At 34.6% G+C, this 19,138-nt stretch overlaps 2 protein-coding genes across 4 annotated transcripts; both read left to right on the top strand.

The window, feature by feature from the left end:
* The first annotated feature begins 7,190 nt into the window (after positions 1 to 7,190).
* LOC125841824 (UMP-CMP kinase 3-like) lies at positions 7,191 to 12,760 on the top strand. Of its 3 annotated transcripts, none has more exons than XM_049521006.1 (8): positions 7,191 to 7,445; positions 8,610 to 8,678; positions 9,869 to 9,923; positions 11,077 to 11,194; positions 11,433 to 11,589; positions 11,689 to 11,769; positions 11,971 to 12,078; positions 12,417 to 12,760. In XM_049521006.1, the coding sequence occupies exons 2-8, from the start codon at positions 8,664 to 8,666 to the stop codon at positions 12,534 to 12,536; spliced, it is 654 nt and encodes a 217-aa protein (XP_049376963.1). In that variant the 5' UTR covers positions 7,191 to 7,445; positions 8,610 to 8,663; the 3' UTR covers positions 12,537 to 12,760. The 3 variants fall into 3 exon arrangements, with proteins under 3 accessions (XP_049376963.1, XP_049376964.1, XP_049376961.1); XM_049521007.1 differs by having other exon boundaries at positions 7,240 to 7,440; XM_049521004.1 differs by lacking the exon at positions 7,191 to 7,445 and adding an exon at positions 8,403 to 8,495.
* Positions 12,761 to 14,703: 1,943 nt separating this feature from the next.
* On the top strand, positions 14,704 to 15,986 carry LOC125841820 (transcription factor MAMYB). The gene has a single exon (XM_049521000.1). The coding sequence runs from the start codon at positions 14,765 to 14,767 to the stop codon at positions 15,722 to 15,724; it is 960 nt and encodes a 319-aa protein (XP_049376957.1). The 5' UTR covers positions 14,704 to 14,764; the 3' UTR covers positions 15,725 to 15,986.
* The last annotated feature ends 3,152 nt before the right edge of the window (positions 15,987 to 19,138 follow it).

Genomic DNA, 19,138 nt, shown 5'->3' with positions numbered 1-19,138 from the left:
TACATCAATAGGAGTTTCAATATACGAAATACGACATGACTAAGAAAATAAGAGATCCCGTCCTCGAACTTGAGGACTCACAAACTACTTGGAGATAGCAATCCAAGTCTTCTTCGAACGAGAGTGTAATCACCTAGTCGAAACCTACACTCTTTTAGTAGAAGGGAGAAAAGGGGTTAGCACATAATATGGACTAAGTATGAAAACATGCATAAAATCCTTAAACATGATAAAACAGACAAAGTGAAAAGAATGCATTTATTGAGTTTAGAAACCAACATGTATATCCAATGTACAACACAAGCCACAATCACATTCATAACCATTATAAGATGATAGCAACACCTTAGCAACCCCTAAGAAACACTTGTGCAATGTACGGTTGGCATCCCATAATACCCACCTTACTATATGCCCCCATTGAAGCTACCTTGGCCATGTCCAACATCTTCAAACCTCATTAATATCATTTATCATAAATAAGGAATTAGTCATGTATAATACTTTGAACATAAGGAAAGTAATTAACATCAATTAACCATTTAATATGCATGCATACATTGAATCTCAACATAAAGTAAAGAAACCACCCTACAACACCTTACTAAACCAATTGTGCAATGTGGGAGTGAAGTCTCACACCCCCACTCCTACTAAGCAAGTTTACCAAGAAGTTATAGCATGTTTCGTGTCTCATTCATTATTTTCATTATTAGGGGAAAGTAGCCTCAACCGACATAGACCATGTGAGTTACATGAAATTCGGTGTCGTGTAACTCCACACCGAGAAAGGTGTTCTACTTGCCTAAGGTAGAACTATAATGTCTAGCTATAAGGTGGATTCACTAGCTAAGGTCCTATGTTGGCACATAGTTCTAGGATAGGGAGATTGCTTCTAGAAACTCGCCCTATTGCATTGGCGGAGGGGCTTCCATCTCATGAGTTCCCTTGTGGATGACCCTCGACATTGCATTGGCGGGAGGGCCTTTACCTCATTGTCCATATCCATTCGGTGCTAAGCAATATTTCCCAAATTATACGTCATTAGTCTTTTAATTGTATTTACATGTGTGAAGAAATGCTCTATCCTTCGTTCAATACAATTCATAAAATAGCTCATTGATTCATTAAAGTGAGAATGTACTTTCAACTTCTAGAATCATAATTAGTATGTGAGGATAACTTTCACACCAAAATCATGTGTTCTCATGAGAAATGACTTTCAATCAACACAACATGATCACCATGGTTTATGTACAATTCATGCATAACAATGTGTAAAGGTGTATATAAGAACTATACATTTAATTAACATCATTTGCTTACATCATAATCATGTCTTATGCATGAAGTGTGCATATGTGTGTAATTGTCATACTAGACAATACATATAATCTCAAGTGTAAGGGTAAAAGAAGAACTACCTTTCAACAATACCAACTTTACACACTAGTCATAGGAGATTACTTTCTAAATGAATCAATAGTTTATAGACATCTTTCATTCATATGCACAAACCCTATCAATATGCCCCTTTTAAAGATTCATGAGTCATGTTTCACAATTACACCCAAAGATACTACAATAGGCATGAATAGAACAAGATTCAATAACTAAATTCATATAGGAGCAATTTATAGTAAATCATATTGCATCAATACACCCATCAAAATGCTTGAAATTGGGGTCATGGGGTATACATGGTTTCAAGGGGAGTTTTACAATAAAAATCGCCATTAAACATCAATTCATCCGTAGTATAATGATATTAACAAGATGAAATCGTTTTTAAGAAGAACCCATGGTTAGAATAGAAACCCGAGTTTTTAAACAATATACCAATTTCGAAATTAGAGTTTGAAGGGCTTCATGGAGAAAGAAATTCCATGAATGAAGGTCCCCATACCTTCAACAACTCTAACTACCTTCTTTGTCGTAGATTCAACTCCTTTTGGCTAAACACATTTTGAAGACTCGTGTGGTCGGTGAACACATCTACATGGACACCATAAAGATAGTGTCTCCAAATTTTCAAAGCAAACACCACTGCTGCTAATTCGAGATCATAAGTTAGGTAATTCTTTTCATTTACCTTAAGTTGCCTTGAAGCATAAGTGATTACTTTCCCATGTTGCAAAAAGACACACCCCAAACCTACTCGGGAAACATCACAATACACTACAAATCCGTCATTACCCTCTGATAAAGTCAACATCGGAGCGGACGTAAGTATATTCTTCAATTCTTGGAAGCTCTTCTCACATGCCTCTAACCATACAAACCTCACTTTCTTTTGAGTTAAAGTCGTCAATGGAGATGCAATAGAGAAGAAACCCTCGACAAACCTCCTATAATAGCCAGCTAATCCCAAAAAGCTCCTAATATCGGTAGGAGTTAGAGGTTTAGGCCAACCTTTGATAGTCTCCGTTTTTTTCGGATCTACCTCAATACCCATACTCGATACAATGTGATCGAGGAAAGAAACCGACTTAAGCCAAAACTCACATTTACTAAACTTAGCATATAATTTGTGGTTTTTAAGGATTTGCAATACGATCCTCAAATGATCCATATGCTCTCCTTCACTTTTGGAGTAGATCAAGATGTCGTCAATAAACACTATCACAAACAAATCTAGAGCCATCAACTTCCCATTCTACCCCCTAGACGTAACATGGCGTACTTGACCCCGAAGGGCCGAAGGGGTCGCATACAATCCCTTAGCATAATCATAACATAAGATCACAGAAAATATGGGAAATTTAAAATTCTTTTAACAAATAATCGAAAAACATTTCATAAAAGCGAAAGTCTTTACTAAGTCTATGTCTCAATCCATCTATGAATAACGGGAATAAAAGTCTTGGGACGCAACCCATAATAAGTCTAAAACATAGGAAATGACATAAAGGAACATAGTGGGTTTAATTTGTCCTCGAAACTATGAGGACTCACCAATTCTTCAAGTCTTCAAACGCCTTAGAAACCTAGCTTCCAAAGCAACTCAATCTCCAACACCCTACATTTGATTAGAATGTAGGCAATATGCGTTAGTACAAAATGTACCAAGTATGAAAGCTAACACAACATCATAAGAGTATCTCAAATGGTTAGTCAACATAAGACATAAGAATAAGAGATAATAACATGATCATAACACAATCAGCATAGCCATAGAATAATTATCAACACAAGCATCATATAAACATATTCAACATAATATATATTTAATGAGCATAAGAGATACATCATGTTCATGGCATAGTCTTTACTTAGACTTTCATGGTTACATACTTTGACCTTAAGTCCTTCACATTTACAAGAGAACTACTTCACAAGCCACCTCCAAGTATACTTGTGCAATGCAAGGATAGCATCACATACTACCATCCAAGCTAATTACCTCTCTTTGGTCATTCTTGGGAATAGTCCACCTTCATTTTCAAGACTTAGGTCTTCATGTCATCTTAATTATAATCTATGTACATGGTCAACAATTAAGCTTCTCTATGCCATAAGGGTACCATACTTCTAAATAGCCTCAAGACACACTTGTGCAATGTATGAAAGGCGTCCCATACTACCCTTCACACTAAGCCTAGCCTTGAAGTCATCCTAGTCATATTCACCCTATTTTGCCTCATTATTAGCTTAACTCTCGTAACTAAGGAGATCTCTCACCTTTAGTCAATTATAACTAGGAAAGGCAACTCTAGCCCAATCCTATTTTAAGACTCCTATTTAGTGACCCTAAGTCATACTTGTGAAATGCATGCATAGCACCCCATAACATTATACATGCTAAGTACTACCTTTAGGTCCTCATACTAACACTTCTAGGTTTGGAACGTAGTTCCTCTCTTAACTTTAGAACACTATGAGGTACTTCATTAAGCACATCTTAGTTCATATATGCTTTAGAACACTATGAGATACTTCTCAAGCATGTCTTAGTTCATAGGATATGGAGATTGCTACTAAGAACATTAACTCAACTATGTGAAGGTTTCCATCTCATGAGACCTAACTTTGGGAAAACCCACACTCTACTATGTAAGAATTTCCCCTTTTACTTGGATAGTCCTCACATCAACTAGGTGTGGCTCTCCTTTCTTCTTGGAGTTTGGACCCTATCTTATGTGACACTTCATCTCATTGTCAATATCCACTTGGAGCCAAACATACACCCCAATATTTACTTGTTAAGCCTTGCTCAACACTCATCTCTCATGGAAGGATGTCCTTGACAATCCATCAATGTTCAAGTAATTCTATCACTTTCATCTATCAAGCATTCATAAGGTAGGTTAGGTGAGTATAGACCTTTCACCATAATTATACCCATTAGACTCTATTTTCACTTATACTTTACTCTCAAAGCCTTAACATCTATAGTCAATCATACTAGCCTTCAACATTCATAACTAGGAGTCTTCACTCTTAACAACTCTATAACATGGAATCATCTTATGAACCTAGATTTCAAGGCACTCAACCACATTCTTCATTACTAGGTGATTCTAGCCACAATTCATCCTAAAAGGTTCAATTTCAACATTAAAAACCAAGATCAATCCTATTCAATTAGGTCTAGTTCAATTAATCATTATATGACCCTAACTTTGATTAATTACTATTTAAGACATTGGTTTAGGAAGATTACTCATGAACTTTCAATTTAACCTTTAATGGCATAAATCCACAAATATCGCATTCATCAATTTAGACTAGGGTTACCATAGAAATCATCATAATATCATACAACAATGCCAAATCAATCATAATTGAGTACTATCCAACCTTTTGGAATCATACTCCAACTCTACCCACACTTTGGAAGAAACCCTAGCTTATATTGGGGTTTTCTTCTCAATTTGCGGGAAACTAGGGGGGATCCATGGGTGAAAGAACCCATGGATGATTAAGCTTCACATACCTTTAATCAAAGCCATAGCACAAGCTCTCAACAATGAACCTTGTTCTTAACCCAAGGTTCAAGCTCTATCTTCTTCTTCAAAAGGGGTTTTCTAGAAGGAGAAATATTCTATGGAGAGGATGAAGTTGGGTTTCCTTTTGATTCTAGGGAGAATGATTTAAATGAGGTAAACTTAGGTCTAATAAGCTTATATAGTTGCTAGGAAAGGAATAGAATAATGTAGGGTCAACTTTGGTAAAGAACTAAGGACCTAAAACGTTTTAACTTAAAATTCTGCCCCTTTCCCGCTTGAGCTCGCCCTTTAGACCCTTGGGCTCACCCTTTGCACTAGGTAACTCGCCGAATTCACCTTTGGCTCGCCCAATATTCCAGTGAGCTTGGAATTTGGGCAGTCCACTAGGCGATCTAGGGAGCTAAAGGGCGATCCACCAACCTAGTTAGCGAGCTGCGACTTAGCTCGCCCTTTGCTCCAGAATCTAGGTCAAATGGGACAACCCACTAGGCGATCATAAGGCACAAGGGTGACTCGCCCAACCCTTTGGGCGATCATGAAGTCCCATCGCCAAAAGGCCCATCAAAGAACAAGGTTTCTTTCACTCCTTCTTGCTAGCATATGTCCTTACTTGCACCCTAGACTTCTTCCTTGCTCAATTAAGGTCTAAAACAGCCTAGACATTCACTTAAGGGTACACTAACCCACGCGATGAGGCTCTAGTTCAACCTATCATTTTGCGAGTCGTTACATATAGATACACGTGTATGGTGTAATTATGCTTTAACTAGAGGTACTTTAGTAACTATTTAGTAGCAATCACGTAACAAGAAGACATGGGAGAGAGATAATTTTTTCGTGAGGTATAAGTTTTTATTTTTACACCATAACATCTCCTAAGTTATGTCCTGCATAAGTTTGATTTTGAATGGCAAAAATTAATTTATTTAATTAATAAAAACGATGACTAATCCATTTAAAAAACAAACCATGCAATTAAATAATATATTTTTTATTTATTTTAAATGGGAAATCTACATACCATTAGTTAAAAGTTTTGATCATAATTTAAGAAGTTGCATAAAAAACATATTTCACATCAAAAATTGAAATTCAATTTCAAGAGCGATCTGTGACGACCCATCATGTCATCACGCCACATAAGCATTACGTAAGTGCCACATGACACAAGATTGCCCACATGGAGTGCTTACATAGGAAGAATGCTAGTTCATAGTGGAAGGTTCACTAGATATAAGGAGAATTTCCTTAGAATACCTCAAAGTTCTGTTAATTTTCATAGAAGGTCTTTGAAATATTCTAGAAAGGGGACTTATTTGTAAATATGTAGAAACTTGTTTAACAATAATTATTTACATATTAGCTTCAAGTAAATAGTATAAATAGAGAGACATCTATTTGTAAAATTTTCCAAGCAATCTTCCAAACAATAAATAAGAAAAAGGTTTACTTGAGCGAATTGTCAAATACAAAGACTAAGAACGTGACAAATCACTAAAAAAAACTTGTCTTGCTATAAGTATAAGTCAGATCACTAGTATTTAGTATATTTTTTTTTCGATGAGTCACCGTAAATTCTGATGGATAGTTTTGTTATCAGACTAATTATTAGAATCTTAGTACAAAATATATTATAATTTTGGATATTTAATAATTCAGACAAATCATTATTTTTTAAAAAAATTTATGGTGTTAAAAAAATTATAAAATAGAATATAAGATTTTTGATACTACAATTATATAATATTTATGTGGCTATAATGACTTCTCATTAAAATAAAATAATATTCAACTTTAAAAAGGAATCATCCCTATATTTCGGAGGGACCCAGTAGTTTGGACTTGGGACTTTCATGTTAGAGGTCTCAAATTCGAATTTTCTTATATTGGACTTGCAAAAATAAAAAAAATTATTTTCTGAATCGAGCTGGTCACATCGAACTTGCTTAGTAGANAGAATATAAGATTTTTGATACTACAATTATATAATATTTATGTGGCTATAATGACTTCTCATTAAAATAAAATAATATTCAACTTTAAAAAGGAATCATCCCTATATTTCGGAGGGACCCAGTAGTTTGGACTTGGAACTTTTATGTTAGAGGTCTCAAATTCGAATTTTCTTATATTGGACTTGCAAAAATAAAAAAAATTATTTTCTGAATCGAGCTGGTCACATCGAACTTGCTTAGTAGAATCATACCTGTTACTTGTTAGAATAAAAAGTCATAGCTATTAACTAGAACTTTCCATATTCCCCACCCAAAACAAATTCATTTCTCTTCTTGCTTTTTCTCGACAAGCAAATACAAAAAGGTTCGTTTTCATTGGAGTCAAAGAGACCAAATCCCCAAAACTGTCACTTGTAACATAAGAAACTGAGAATTATTCCCATTCTATTGGGTCTTTCTTTATCTAAAACATCATAATATATATGTTCGGTTCTACTTCTGCAACTTTCTAAGAAAAAAATTGCAGTATTGTCCAAGTTAGGTACTTTCCTTTCTCAGTTTGCTTGCTTTTTTTCATTCTTTAAGATAAAGTTGTGAACTTTGTTGTTTTGTGAAGGGAAAGTTCTTGGAAATTTTGATAGGAGTTGAAAAAAGGGGGAATTTTGTTGTTCTTGGAAATAAAGAGTTCTATGTATATATTATGCTGTCTGCCTAGTCATAGATAGATGATTGAGCAATTGATATGATTTGTATTATGTATGATGTCCTTAGCCTGTGGAATTGTTGATGAATTTGAGTAGAGTCGGAGCTAGAATTTTGAGTTTATGAAATCGGGATTGTAAAAAAGGGAAACTTGTTGGATTTTGAATAAATTATTTATACTCTCTCAAATTATCTCACGTGTTTCTCTTTTATACGGATATGAAGAAAACATTGATTAGAAGTGGTTTTTGACTATTTTACCCACCCTTTATTTTTAATTTAAACAGTAATAGAAGTTTAAGACAACTAATTGTTTCCCCCATTTTATTCTCAATACTCTCTCTGTCCTTAATTACTTGTTCACTTTTGAATTGACACACCTATTAAAAAAACAATTAATGACATAGGGAATTTACCATTTTATCCCTATTAATTTATGAAGTAGATGAATTTAAAATTTAAGATTTTCAAGAAGTTCTACCTTTTTCAAAATAATAGGCAAACAAATATTATCCTGTCTTGATTTGTCAAAATGGACAAGTAATTAGGAACAACAACAAAAAAAAATAGACAAGTAATTAGGGACAGAGGAAATAATAATTATTCTTGAAAACTACAAACATCTCATTAGTCAAAATTCTACAACTCAAATGAGATATTTGTAGTTTTCAAGAATAATTACTATTGAGAATAAAATGGGGGAAATAATTAATTTTTTCTTTAAACTTCTAAAATGACAAATAATATGAGACAATATTTTTAACAATCACTACAGATAAGTTGACAGGTAGTTTGAGACGGAGGGACTACATATTAAGTGGATTTTTGACACAAATACAAGGTCTGGGCTAAAGTTAATTGGTTATAGTACTGTTGTAGTGCTGAACCAGTAAGTAGCACTGTAACTCCGCCCCTGAATTCAAAAGTTTTCAAATCATTATTATGATAAAATTTTCTAGCAGGAAGTTTTCAAATCATTATTGTTTTTCTTTTTGTGAACAAGGGAACTGCAGGAACATTGACTAACTAAACATATTCTTTGTGTGGGCAATTCAAGATGGATTTACACAAGGTGAGAAAGAATCTTTGGTGTTTTCCCAATTATCATTGGAATTTCTGATTTTGACTCCGTTATAGTTATCCGTCTCGTCTTAATTTTATTTATTCAAGTCTGTCTTCATTGTCCTTCAAGTAATTGGTTTAATATGCTTGTGAAGGTTGGGATCATGAAGTGTACTGTTTATCATCGTAATTGATTTGGTACAACACAGATTGATGAATTCTCTTTGGTTTTGGATTAGAGATTTGAAAGAAAAATTATTTTGGTTAATAAAGAGAAACATGTTGCAAGCTAAAATGATCTCAGTATTGAAGTCAGGAAACATTTGATTGAAATAGAGAAGTATTACTGAAAGGCAGTTTGAACCGGTGAAACATACTTTTGGTCTTTGGATCAGCCACTCATAATTGTGTCAAACTAGGCTGTCTGTGTTGCACCCCTTATGTGTGGCCCTTCCGGAGCCTGCGTGAATGCAGGATGCTTCGTGAACTGGGCTTCCCTTTTTTATAGTTATTCATCTCATCTTAATTTTATTTTGACCAGTCTTTCTTAATTGGTAACATGCTTGTGAAGGTTTGCTTTTCCTTTGGGATCATGAAGCATGTACAGCACATCATCCTAATTGATATTGTATAACATGGAATTATGAATTCCCATTGTTTTCTGATTAGAGATTTACAAAAAGAAGAAGCTAATTTTGTAAACAACGAGAATGTTTCATAAACTAGAATTGAATTGTTTCACTACTGAAGTCAACAACATTTGAGGCTTGTGACCAAGTATACAATTCGTACTGGTAATCTTACAAACAAAAGTTAATTCATATACTGAAGGCGAAGCATACTTTGGGATCCCTCAGGAAATCTAATTTCAGGGGGCTTCCCGTATAAATTCTAGTGATAATTTTTCACATCCTATCCCTTACTCGCTGCTGAGTGCAGATGAACTCTTCACGGTAAGGCATGTCCTGGTTCGTAGTCTCGTTCAACATGACCTTTTCCAGCTCAGATATTCAAAGTTTGTTTAGTAACAGTCCTGGCTTTGTATAATACAGACATATCATTCTAATGTCGATGTGATAGTTATTTTATTAGTCTTGCCAATTAAGCTAATATTGTCTCAGGCTGGTAATTTTCCTCTTTTTTTAATTAAACCATTTAATACTGTTTCTTGATCATCTGATTGGTATCTTGTTTTTGCAGGAAGATGATAGAGGCTCAGCAATGCAGAAGAAGGTCAAAATTGTTTTTGTTATAGGTTGGGACGTCCGTAATTCCTTTACTTGCACTGCCTGTTGTAATTACGTCTACTGCATTTTGTATCTCTTTAGATGAAATTAAAACTGCATCTTGTGTTCCTGTTTTATCATGAAAAATGTATCTAGTTTTATCTGGTGTTTGTACATAATATCTTATTTGGTAACGGTGGAAGGTGATAAAAATTGGAAGTGACATACTTTTTCTGCGGCTTCCATGCCTTGCATATCCGACCACCAGCATAAAGGAAGGAAAAGAACAACATTTTGCTGTGTTTTTTCTTTACCTTTTTGTTCTCATAACTTCATCTAATAGGTGTTAAAATGAAAGCTGAATTTAAAAGTTGAGTGTGTGTAACTTCTGATAATATGCTTTCTGTAAACAGCATGACTTTATGATCAGTTTAGCCAATTTCCACATCTAGTTTTGTTCAAAATGAAACAAGAAACATTGTTCGTTGATGGTTGTCAAATGATCTTAGTTTAGATCGTGAGGGTAGAATTGACATTCGGAAATAATGGAGGTTCATTCTAGTCACTAGTTATAGTTATATCAAAGTTAAATATAAAGCAAGTTTGTGTTATTTCAAACGTCGGGGGTAGTATACTGAACTTGAGGCTACAGATATGCAATGTGCTATAAAAACTCATAATGAATAACAGAGGCAGGACTAGTGTGGTTTTGCATCTCAGTACTTTAGTTGTATGCATGATCATAGACATGCTTAAGCGCGTTAAAGGTTTATTCAAGCACTTGGTCAGCTATGGGAGATGTCAATGATGAACAGTGGTCGATTAAGACAATGGCTTTTGACAGTGTATTGGTTGAACAAACTAGAAACTAAGTTCTTGAAGAACTTTTTAATAGATGCAAGTCTCGTTCTAAACCTTCTTTTGAACTTGCTTCAGTGTGCTTTACGCCTTTTCATGGTCAACCTTGTAAGTCGTTAATACAATGGTAGCTAATATGTACATCCCCAAGCATAAGGAGTACTTAATAAGATCGCAATTCACAAGTTAGATTGTCACAAAGTGTTATGGATTCTTTTCTTGTGGCTTATAGCATGTGATATTGCAGATCTTTTTATCTCTATTATTTTTAGAAACATAACTTCCTCCTTCCTTATTTTCGTGTTGTGATGATTCATGTTACAGGTGGTCCGGGGAGTGGTAAAGGAACACAATGCAAAAGAATAGCACAACAATTTGGATACACTCATCTTAGCGTTGGCGAGATTCTACGTCAAGAAATCAGTTCTGGTTCTGAAACTGGGTAATGTTACGATATTCAATAACCGTTTTAATTCTCAATAAATCCGTAGTTGTTACCCTAGTATGTAAACTGATATGCTCCTAGAGTATATACAATGCTTTTGTTTCATCGAAGAAATTCTCTATGGTGTTACTTGGAATAAGATCATAATATCCACTTTGTAGGCTTACAGTTCTGTTAAGTAAGAATTTTGTATGTCACAACACTGTCTTTATTTCTGTCGTTCGGTTTATTTCAGCTCTATGATTCAGAAAATTATGAAGGAGGGAAAGCTTGTTCCGTCGGATGTAACAGTGAGGCTTCTTCAACAAGCCATGCAGGGAATCAATAGTGACAAATTCCTTATCGACGGCTTCCCCCGGAATGAAGAGAATGTTAAAGCATTTGAGGATCTTGTAAGTTAGTTTATTATTCAATTGTTTCTAATGCAAGTCAGTAGCACACTGATTTTGCTTGTATAATTTGAATAACTATCGTTTGGGATTTCTTTGTAGACAAAAATGGAGCCTGAGTTTGTCCTTTATCTAGATTGTCCACAAGACGAAATGGAGAAGCGCTTGCTATCAAGAAATGAGGTATATTTAGCCTATGTTTCTCGGGCTCTCCAAAATGCTGCCCCACCCGTGTTGGACCTTCCAAAAATGCACTACTTTTGGAGGATCCAACATGCACCTGACAAATTTTTTGATGGGTCGAGGAACATAGTATTAGGATACATCGATTTAGCACTTATATCAAGGATTTTTTTTTATACTTAATTTGGAGTAACTATGCAGGGAAGAGAGGATGATAACGTCGAGACAATAAGGAAGCGATTTAAAGTTTTTATGGAGTCAACTCTCCCTACAATTGAATACTATGAATCAAAGGGGAAAATTAGGAAGGTAAATCATAAATTTATAATCTTCTTCTATTGTTGAGTAGGGTGATGGACGTAGTATAAAATGTTTTAGATATTGAATCTGTATAAGATGGAATGATTTTAGTCAGAGGTGGGTGCAACATTGCAACACCGAGTTCATCTGAACCCAATACTTTCCACTCAATGCAGAGCATAAATTTATATGTAATTGTAAATTTGTAACACATAGTACTTGTGAACTCATAAATCTTAAAAATACAATAGTTCAATGCTAAGAATTGAACTCGTAGAGTTTAAATCCTGGATACATCCACCCGTTATTTTAGTAATAACTGGCTTCCTTGTGTCTGAACATATCAGGTTGATGCTGGAAAATCTGTTGATGAGGTTTTTGAATCCATCAAAGTCATTTTCTCACAAGGAAAAGATTATAACAAGGTGGCACCAAGCAGACACAAGTGCAAATGCTTGATACTTTGAATGGATGAGTGTCTTCAACGCTTGATCATTTACAAATATATTTATAAATGCGCGAAATTTAACTTATAGATACAATTCGTGTGCTTGAACTTTGTTGCAATAAGTCAGATCCTGGTTATGAATCCACTTATTATTGACGGCTAAAGGCCAATAGTCGTCCTTCTGGGGATTTGATTGTGTGAAAAATTATCTCGCAAAGTGTATATAAGCTTAACTTTGTATCGTATGATATCTATCATTTTTCTTGTTGATGTATGAAATGCAAGGCATAATAATGTGTTATGAATTTAAGTAGTATTATATAATGTGTTAGCTATCACTTTGTGATTTCTGTTGAAAATTCCAAATGACATATTATTATTGAAAATTATTTTCATGTACATCTGTTCCTCAAAACACCAAAAGGTTTCCAACTTGACTTGGTAATGTACTATGTTGTAGTTCGTTCGTTTAAAAATGAATGTCTATGTGATAGTATCTCGTGCATTAGCGTATTAGTGTAAAGATTGTTGTAAGTATTTGATAATACGTGATAGTTTTACCTTTCTACGGTATCTTGTGCACTAGTGTATTAGTGTAAATTAAGATTGTTGTAAATATTTGATACAATAGTCGATGTATGTGCAAGTTGAATTGAATGCCACTTTCTTTATAAGAGAAAATGTCAAGACATTCAAAAACATAAAACAAAAGTAGCTACTAACAAATAATGTGACAAATGTTTCAAATAACTATAAGCAAATGAGTACCAAGTCAAATTTTGTTTTTGTTTTTTGATTGTATTATATGAAGAGAATATTCAGTGTTAATTGAAATTGTATAGGGAAGGTTCTGATGAGATTATGATAGGCAAAGACAGATTCAAGATTTAAATTTTATGGATTCATATTTATTTTTTTGTTATAAATTTCATGAATTTTTACATATAAATTTATATTTCGCGTTGAAAATACTGACGTTAAATAAACCTAATAGGACTGATACTCTACATCCGCCTCTAATTATATATAGCAATTAATTAAGATGCCATGATCCGGCTTTTGATCTTCAATTACTTGTCTTTATATTTTGGCTTCACTCTCCAAAATATTAAATCTCTAATCCTTGATTAATACTACTTGTACCTTTATAAACCGCAAAAAATAAACATAAAAAAACAGTTTTGGCCCTTCAATTTTTTATTCTTGAATTATTAAGGCTCTCTCCTAACACTATATAAACCTTTGCTTAGGACACATTAATTAGTACACAAATCATATCATTAGAGCTTATAATTAAGTGGTTAAGTACTCTCTAGGCAAATAATTAACACAACTTTTGCCATGGCAACAAGGATTTCAGCTCCTAATTATACAGCAATTGCCTTGCTAATATTGATAATCATTTCTCCAATTTGTTGCAATATTCTTACTAGTACTAAAAGTGCTAGAAAGTCACCAGCTTTAGTACCCAATGTGTTAAGTCAAAAAGTTGGTGGAGAAAATGTTTCGTCAAAAGAAAAGATACGGGGAAGAAATTTGTTATTGCTTAATTTTGGGGGTTGCGCCTGCAATTTATGCTTCTTCACATCTCACTAAATAACAATTAGAGTTTGTTAAATATTAGTAACAAAAATAAAAATACTCAGTTTGGTAAATTTAACCACAACGACAATATACTCGGTGTGAAATTCCATAAGCACGATTCGAAGAGGGCAGAGTTTAGACATACCTTATCATTACCTCGTCGAGCTAGATAGATTGTTTCCAAAAGACCCTCGACTCAATAACATCAAATTCAAGTATAAAAAAGAAGAAAATAGTGTTGAAAACATAACAACTAACAAGGAAAACAATGCAAAACCTACGAGAAAGGAACAAGAACAATAAAATAGTGCGATAATTAAAACACAATTAACAACAAACAATGACAGGTTTCAAAAATAAGAACTACTACAATGACAATAACACTCGAAAAACAAGAACAACCATCTATCTACTAACCTTCTACCCTAACACGCTACCTCCATAACTTGTTATCTAAGGTCACATCCTCGATAAGCTGAAGATGTATCATGTCTTAAGCAATCACTCTCCCTATCTCCCGATACTTCTTTGGCCTATTAAAGGATCACTTTTAACTTACTACAAACATAAAGGATCAGTTTTTGCATTTTCTCAATTTTACACAGTATAACTTTTGTAAAATAAGAAAAAGTAAACATCAGGCGACTGACCTTTCGTTTGACAATGGAGTTCTTAGATGAAGACGCCAAACCCAGATTTCTCTTCCAATCAAAGCCACTACAGCAATCCAATTCCGATCCGGAAACCCAAACCCGGTCTCTATACCGACCCGGAATCATCATCTCCATCTCTCTTTCTGTTCTTTTCTTTGCTCTTTCGATCCTCTATTTCTCTTTTGAACCCTTTGGATCCATCTTCTTATGGATCTCTCTTTCCCTCCTTGTCGGACCTTTTGCTCCTTCTTCCGTCACAGGTGGTGACATCCGGGTCGGACTCGGAGAACCCATTCAAGACCCGCCTAAAGATGATCTTTCTGATACCGAACCCGATACGAAAAAATCAAACAGAAGATCTAACAGACCCACCAAGAAAAACGTTGACTTTGAGCCTGTGTTAGCTACCCATTATGATCTAAAGCCGGAGAAAACTAATGGGTCGGTGGCAAATTCGAAGAATAGTAATGGGTCGGTTGCGAATCTGGAGAAAAAAGTAGGGGATGGTGTGTGGAATGAAGGGGATGAGGAGTTGTTGAGGAAGATGATGGGGAAGCATCCGGTGGGGAAACCGGGGCGGTGGGAGGCGATAGCAGATGGATTTAACGGGAGATACAGAGTGGAAAGTGTGATTAAGAAATCTAAAGAATTGGGTGAGAAGAAAATGAGTGATGGGGATTCCTATCAGAGGTTTTTGAAGGACAGGAAAACAGTTGATAAGAGATCTGAGGGTGGAAATGAGGCTGATTTCAAGAATGTGGAGGCGAAAAATGCGGTAGAGAGTGGATGGAGTAGTGGGGAGGATTTAGCTTTGCTTAATGCATTGAAGACATTTCCAAAGGAGGTGGCAATGAGGTGGGAGAAAATAGCAGCTGCTGTGCCTGGGAAGAATAAAGCAGCTTGTATGAAAAGAATGGCTGAGTTGAAGAAGGATTTTAGAAGCTCTAAGTCTGCTAATGCTGAAGCTTAGGCATAAAGATCAGTTATTGATTCAAATCTCATAGGAAAATTTTCAGCTATGTTGAGGAGGTAACATATTTTACCATATACAATACTTATTTATTTGTTCCAAATCACTACTTCATTAATTGACATTGTGATTTGTTGAGGAAGAAATTGTAAGGCAACCAGTTATTCAGTTAAAAAGTTTTAAAGTTATGTTCTATGAAATCTGTAACTTGACAATGATTTATATGAATAAATGTATTTCCACTTTGTGGAGATTGAGCTCACAGTGCATATGGTGTATGCTAAGCATGGAATTTGCCTTCCAAATTTTGAGTTGCAGCGCTAAAGATAATCTCTTTACGTTTAATGTCAAATCTTTGATCTTGACATTTTGTGATGGTTGGAATCAAAATGCTTTGATGATTCAAATTGTTAAATGTTACAATTTCACTCTTTTAATTTTTTTTTTCTTGCTACTTGCTAGAATTAAGTCCGCTGTGCAATCATTATGAAGTATAGGATAGTAAGCGACTCAGCTTGATGCAGAAAATAAGTGTAATTTTAACTTTCTTGATTAGCTCTAGCAGCAGGATTTTGAGGCAAAACTCAAAAGGAAGATTGGAGCTATTTAGTGGATATATTAACTTGGCTATTGATCTACCGGCCACAAGATTAACTTGATAATAAGAATGCATAGGCTGTCACTCCTTATCAAATGAATACATAGACATTTTATCAAAAGTTGGTAAAAATGATAGTCTGTATGGTTATTTTTTATTTTTGGTAATGGTCTGTATGAAAAACTCAAGCATCCATAGGAGATAAAATTGCTTGTGCTACCTGATTAGGCTAGCTATAGATGATCTTGTTGAACTTTGTAACCAAGGGGCTGACTGAGTAATTGAGGTTTTGTGTGTAACGACCTGAAGACCTTAGGTTTGAGTCATTTGTCCCCCAACTACTACACCCAGTGGAGCCGTCTATGCCACCATAGTTAGGGAGAGTTGACCTGAATATGCTTGTGGGTTGCTTCAGGCTGTCATAGATTAGTTATGGTGTGTTCAAGCTGGCATGGTTTCCGACATTGAAAGAAACCGTCATGTTGAACCTTTGCTCAAAAGTCCTAGCATTCCTCTTATTTTAGATGTAGGCTTTGCATCCCTTAATAAAGCACAATTAGTAGTGTTTGCTGGTAAAATCCGTTCTCAATTTCTTTTCTTCCCCTCTGACCCCCAAACCAGGGTCACCCATCTTCCATTGGCTATATATATGTGCGTTGCACCAACATTCTAGCTTCTGTTTTGATCTGCATTCCTTCTCTAGCTCTTTTCTCTGCTCAATAGAATTTAGTACATGTAGAATGAAACAGCTATCCCTCCTTTAAATATAGAGAAGCTTTTAGCAATTCTCTGTTTTAAAGCGATTAATCTCTATTTCCAGTATAAATGTTTTCGCATACATTGACTGAGTAATGATTCAGTTCATGACTCTAAAGGTTTGAAAAGGACTTTAAAAATCTCATGTTTAGAAATACATATCCATAAAGTTGATGAAAAATGATGCTCCATAAAAACACAGTGACAACTGCTGCTTTGACTACCTTTTTATCTGGAGACTGGAGATCATCCTGTTGAACCCTAACATCCTTAGTCATTGCATCCCTTAACTTGATCGTAATTAGCTGCCAATAAGAACCAATGCTATGCTTTCTGTTAGCTGTTTGCAATGAACTGAAAGAGAATCAACAATGGAAGTGAGTGATTTTGAGGAACTCATCAAAAGATAATGAAAATTGATTCTCCATAAAAACTAAGCGACAAGAACTCAGAAGATAAAGTTGCTTCGAACTACCTTTTAGGTTAGTTTGAGATCATCCTGCTCCTGTCTACCACGCGTATAACTTTAGATGTATAAGCAAGAGCATGTTGCCTGTTCTCAATGTCCTTCCTCCCTCTTTTGACCCACTTCTTCCATGGGCTATTGTACTTTGCCTGCAGGCTGCAATCAGCAACCTAGCTCCTTGTTGCATATGCAGTTCTTCCTGGTTACTACAACTACCAGGAATACAATAACATTCCCAACGTAGTCCCATAAGTGGAGTTTAGGGAGGATAAGATGCACGTAGACCTTACACCTACCTTGTGAGGGGTAGAGAGGTTGTTTCCAATAGACTAAAGGCAATATCGTTTCTATTTTGTAGCTCATAAGTGGAGCATTTGATTAGTTGTTTGGAGAATCTAGTCGTTTGCTGATCTTGAGGGAGGGGAAGGAGAAAATGTGGATATTTATCCTAGTGAAGAAAGAAGGTTTATTTAAAGGGGATGTAGCAGCATCATCTAAACCTTATGGATAGGAGGTGACAATGGTTTTTAAAAAGTCGATCGGATTGAATCGTATCGAATCGTATCGTATCAAATCAATTTTTAGATTTATAAAAATAGAACAACTCAGTATAGCAACAAAAAACATTTTCAATTCATCGATATTAGTTATAGGCTACTAGACTTTGAGGTGAGAATTTTTACAATATTTGCTTTATATATTACTCCTATTTTTGCCAACTATAACATGTCCTTGATTGAATAATGATCTTGTATGCACATAAACTTAATTGTTCGACGAAATCAATCATAGATTTCAATTTAAATCTATTACATATTTTCATATACTCTACATAATAAGAGTGATGCGTCATGTGATTATGATAAAAATAACGAGTAATTGCTATTTTATGATATTGTAAAGCGAAAATATTTCATTCTATGTAACATAACTTTTGAGTATTCAATTCTATCAAATTTTATCAATTGCAATCCGCGTAAGATGATGTTTCAAAAATTGAAAATTATCTCAAGTGTACCAAAATTTTAAAAAGTCAATTTTAATTATGCATTTTAAGATAATAAAAAATTAACACTTTTAAAGTGTAAGTGATCAATCAAATCATTAACTTACCTATCATGTAGTGCGCTTTCGGTTAATCATAAGCTTAACTCACATATATATATTATTATTATTATTATATGTAGTGCGCTTTCAGTTAATTAATATGGGACATAAGTTTAACTCACATATTATGTACTAGTTCGCTTTTACTACTAAATTAAAGAGTTAAATTTCTCAATCATTAATGAAATAGTAGTAATTATCTAAACAAAAATTATAGCTTGTAGAATTGTGAAACTTTTATGGAAAAATTACTTAAATACACAACACTTCTTTACCTATTCTCAATATTTCCCTACTCTTTTACTAAAATACAAAAATCCCTTGTTTTCCCCCAATTCAACTTAATCGGATACTTTATTAGTTTAAGTATCCGTCCGTTATTAATTAAAGTATCCGCATTGCTACATTATGCATCCGCCCGTTANCAGATTAATGTATCAGAGCTATATAAGTGCTGATACATGCGCGAGATACAATAATATAAGCG

This window comes from Solanum stenotomum, chromosome 10 (assembly GCF_019186545.1).
Source record: "Solanum stenotomum isolate F172 chromosome 10, ASM1918654v1, whole genome shotgun sequence".
In the NCBI taxonomy this organism is placed as follows: Eukaryota; Viridiplantae; Streptophyta; class Magnoliopsida; order Solanales; family Solanaceae; genus Solanum; species Solanum stenotomum.
Note: the sequence above shows the minus strand (reverse complement) of the source record. Positions and strands in the feature narration are given on the sequence as shown.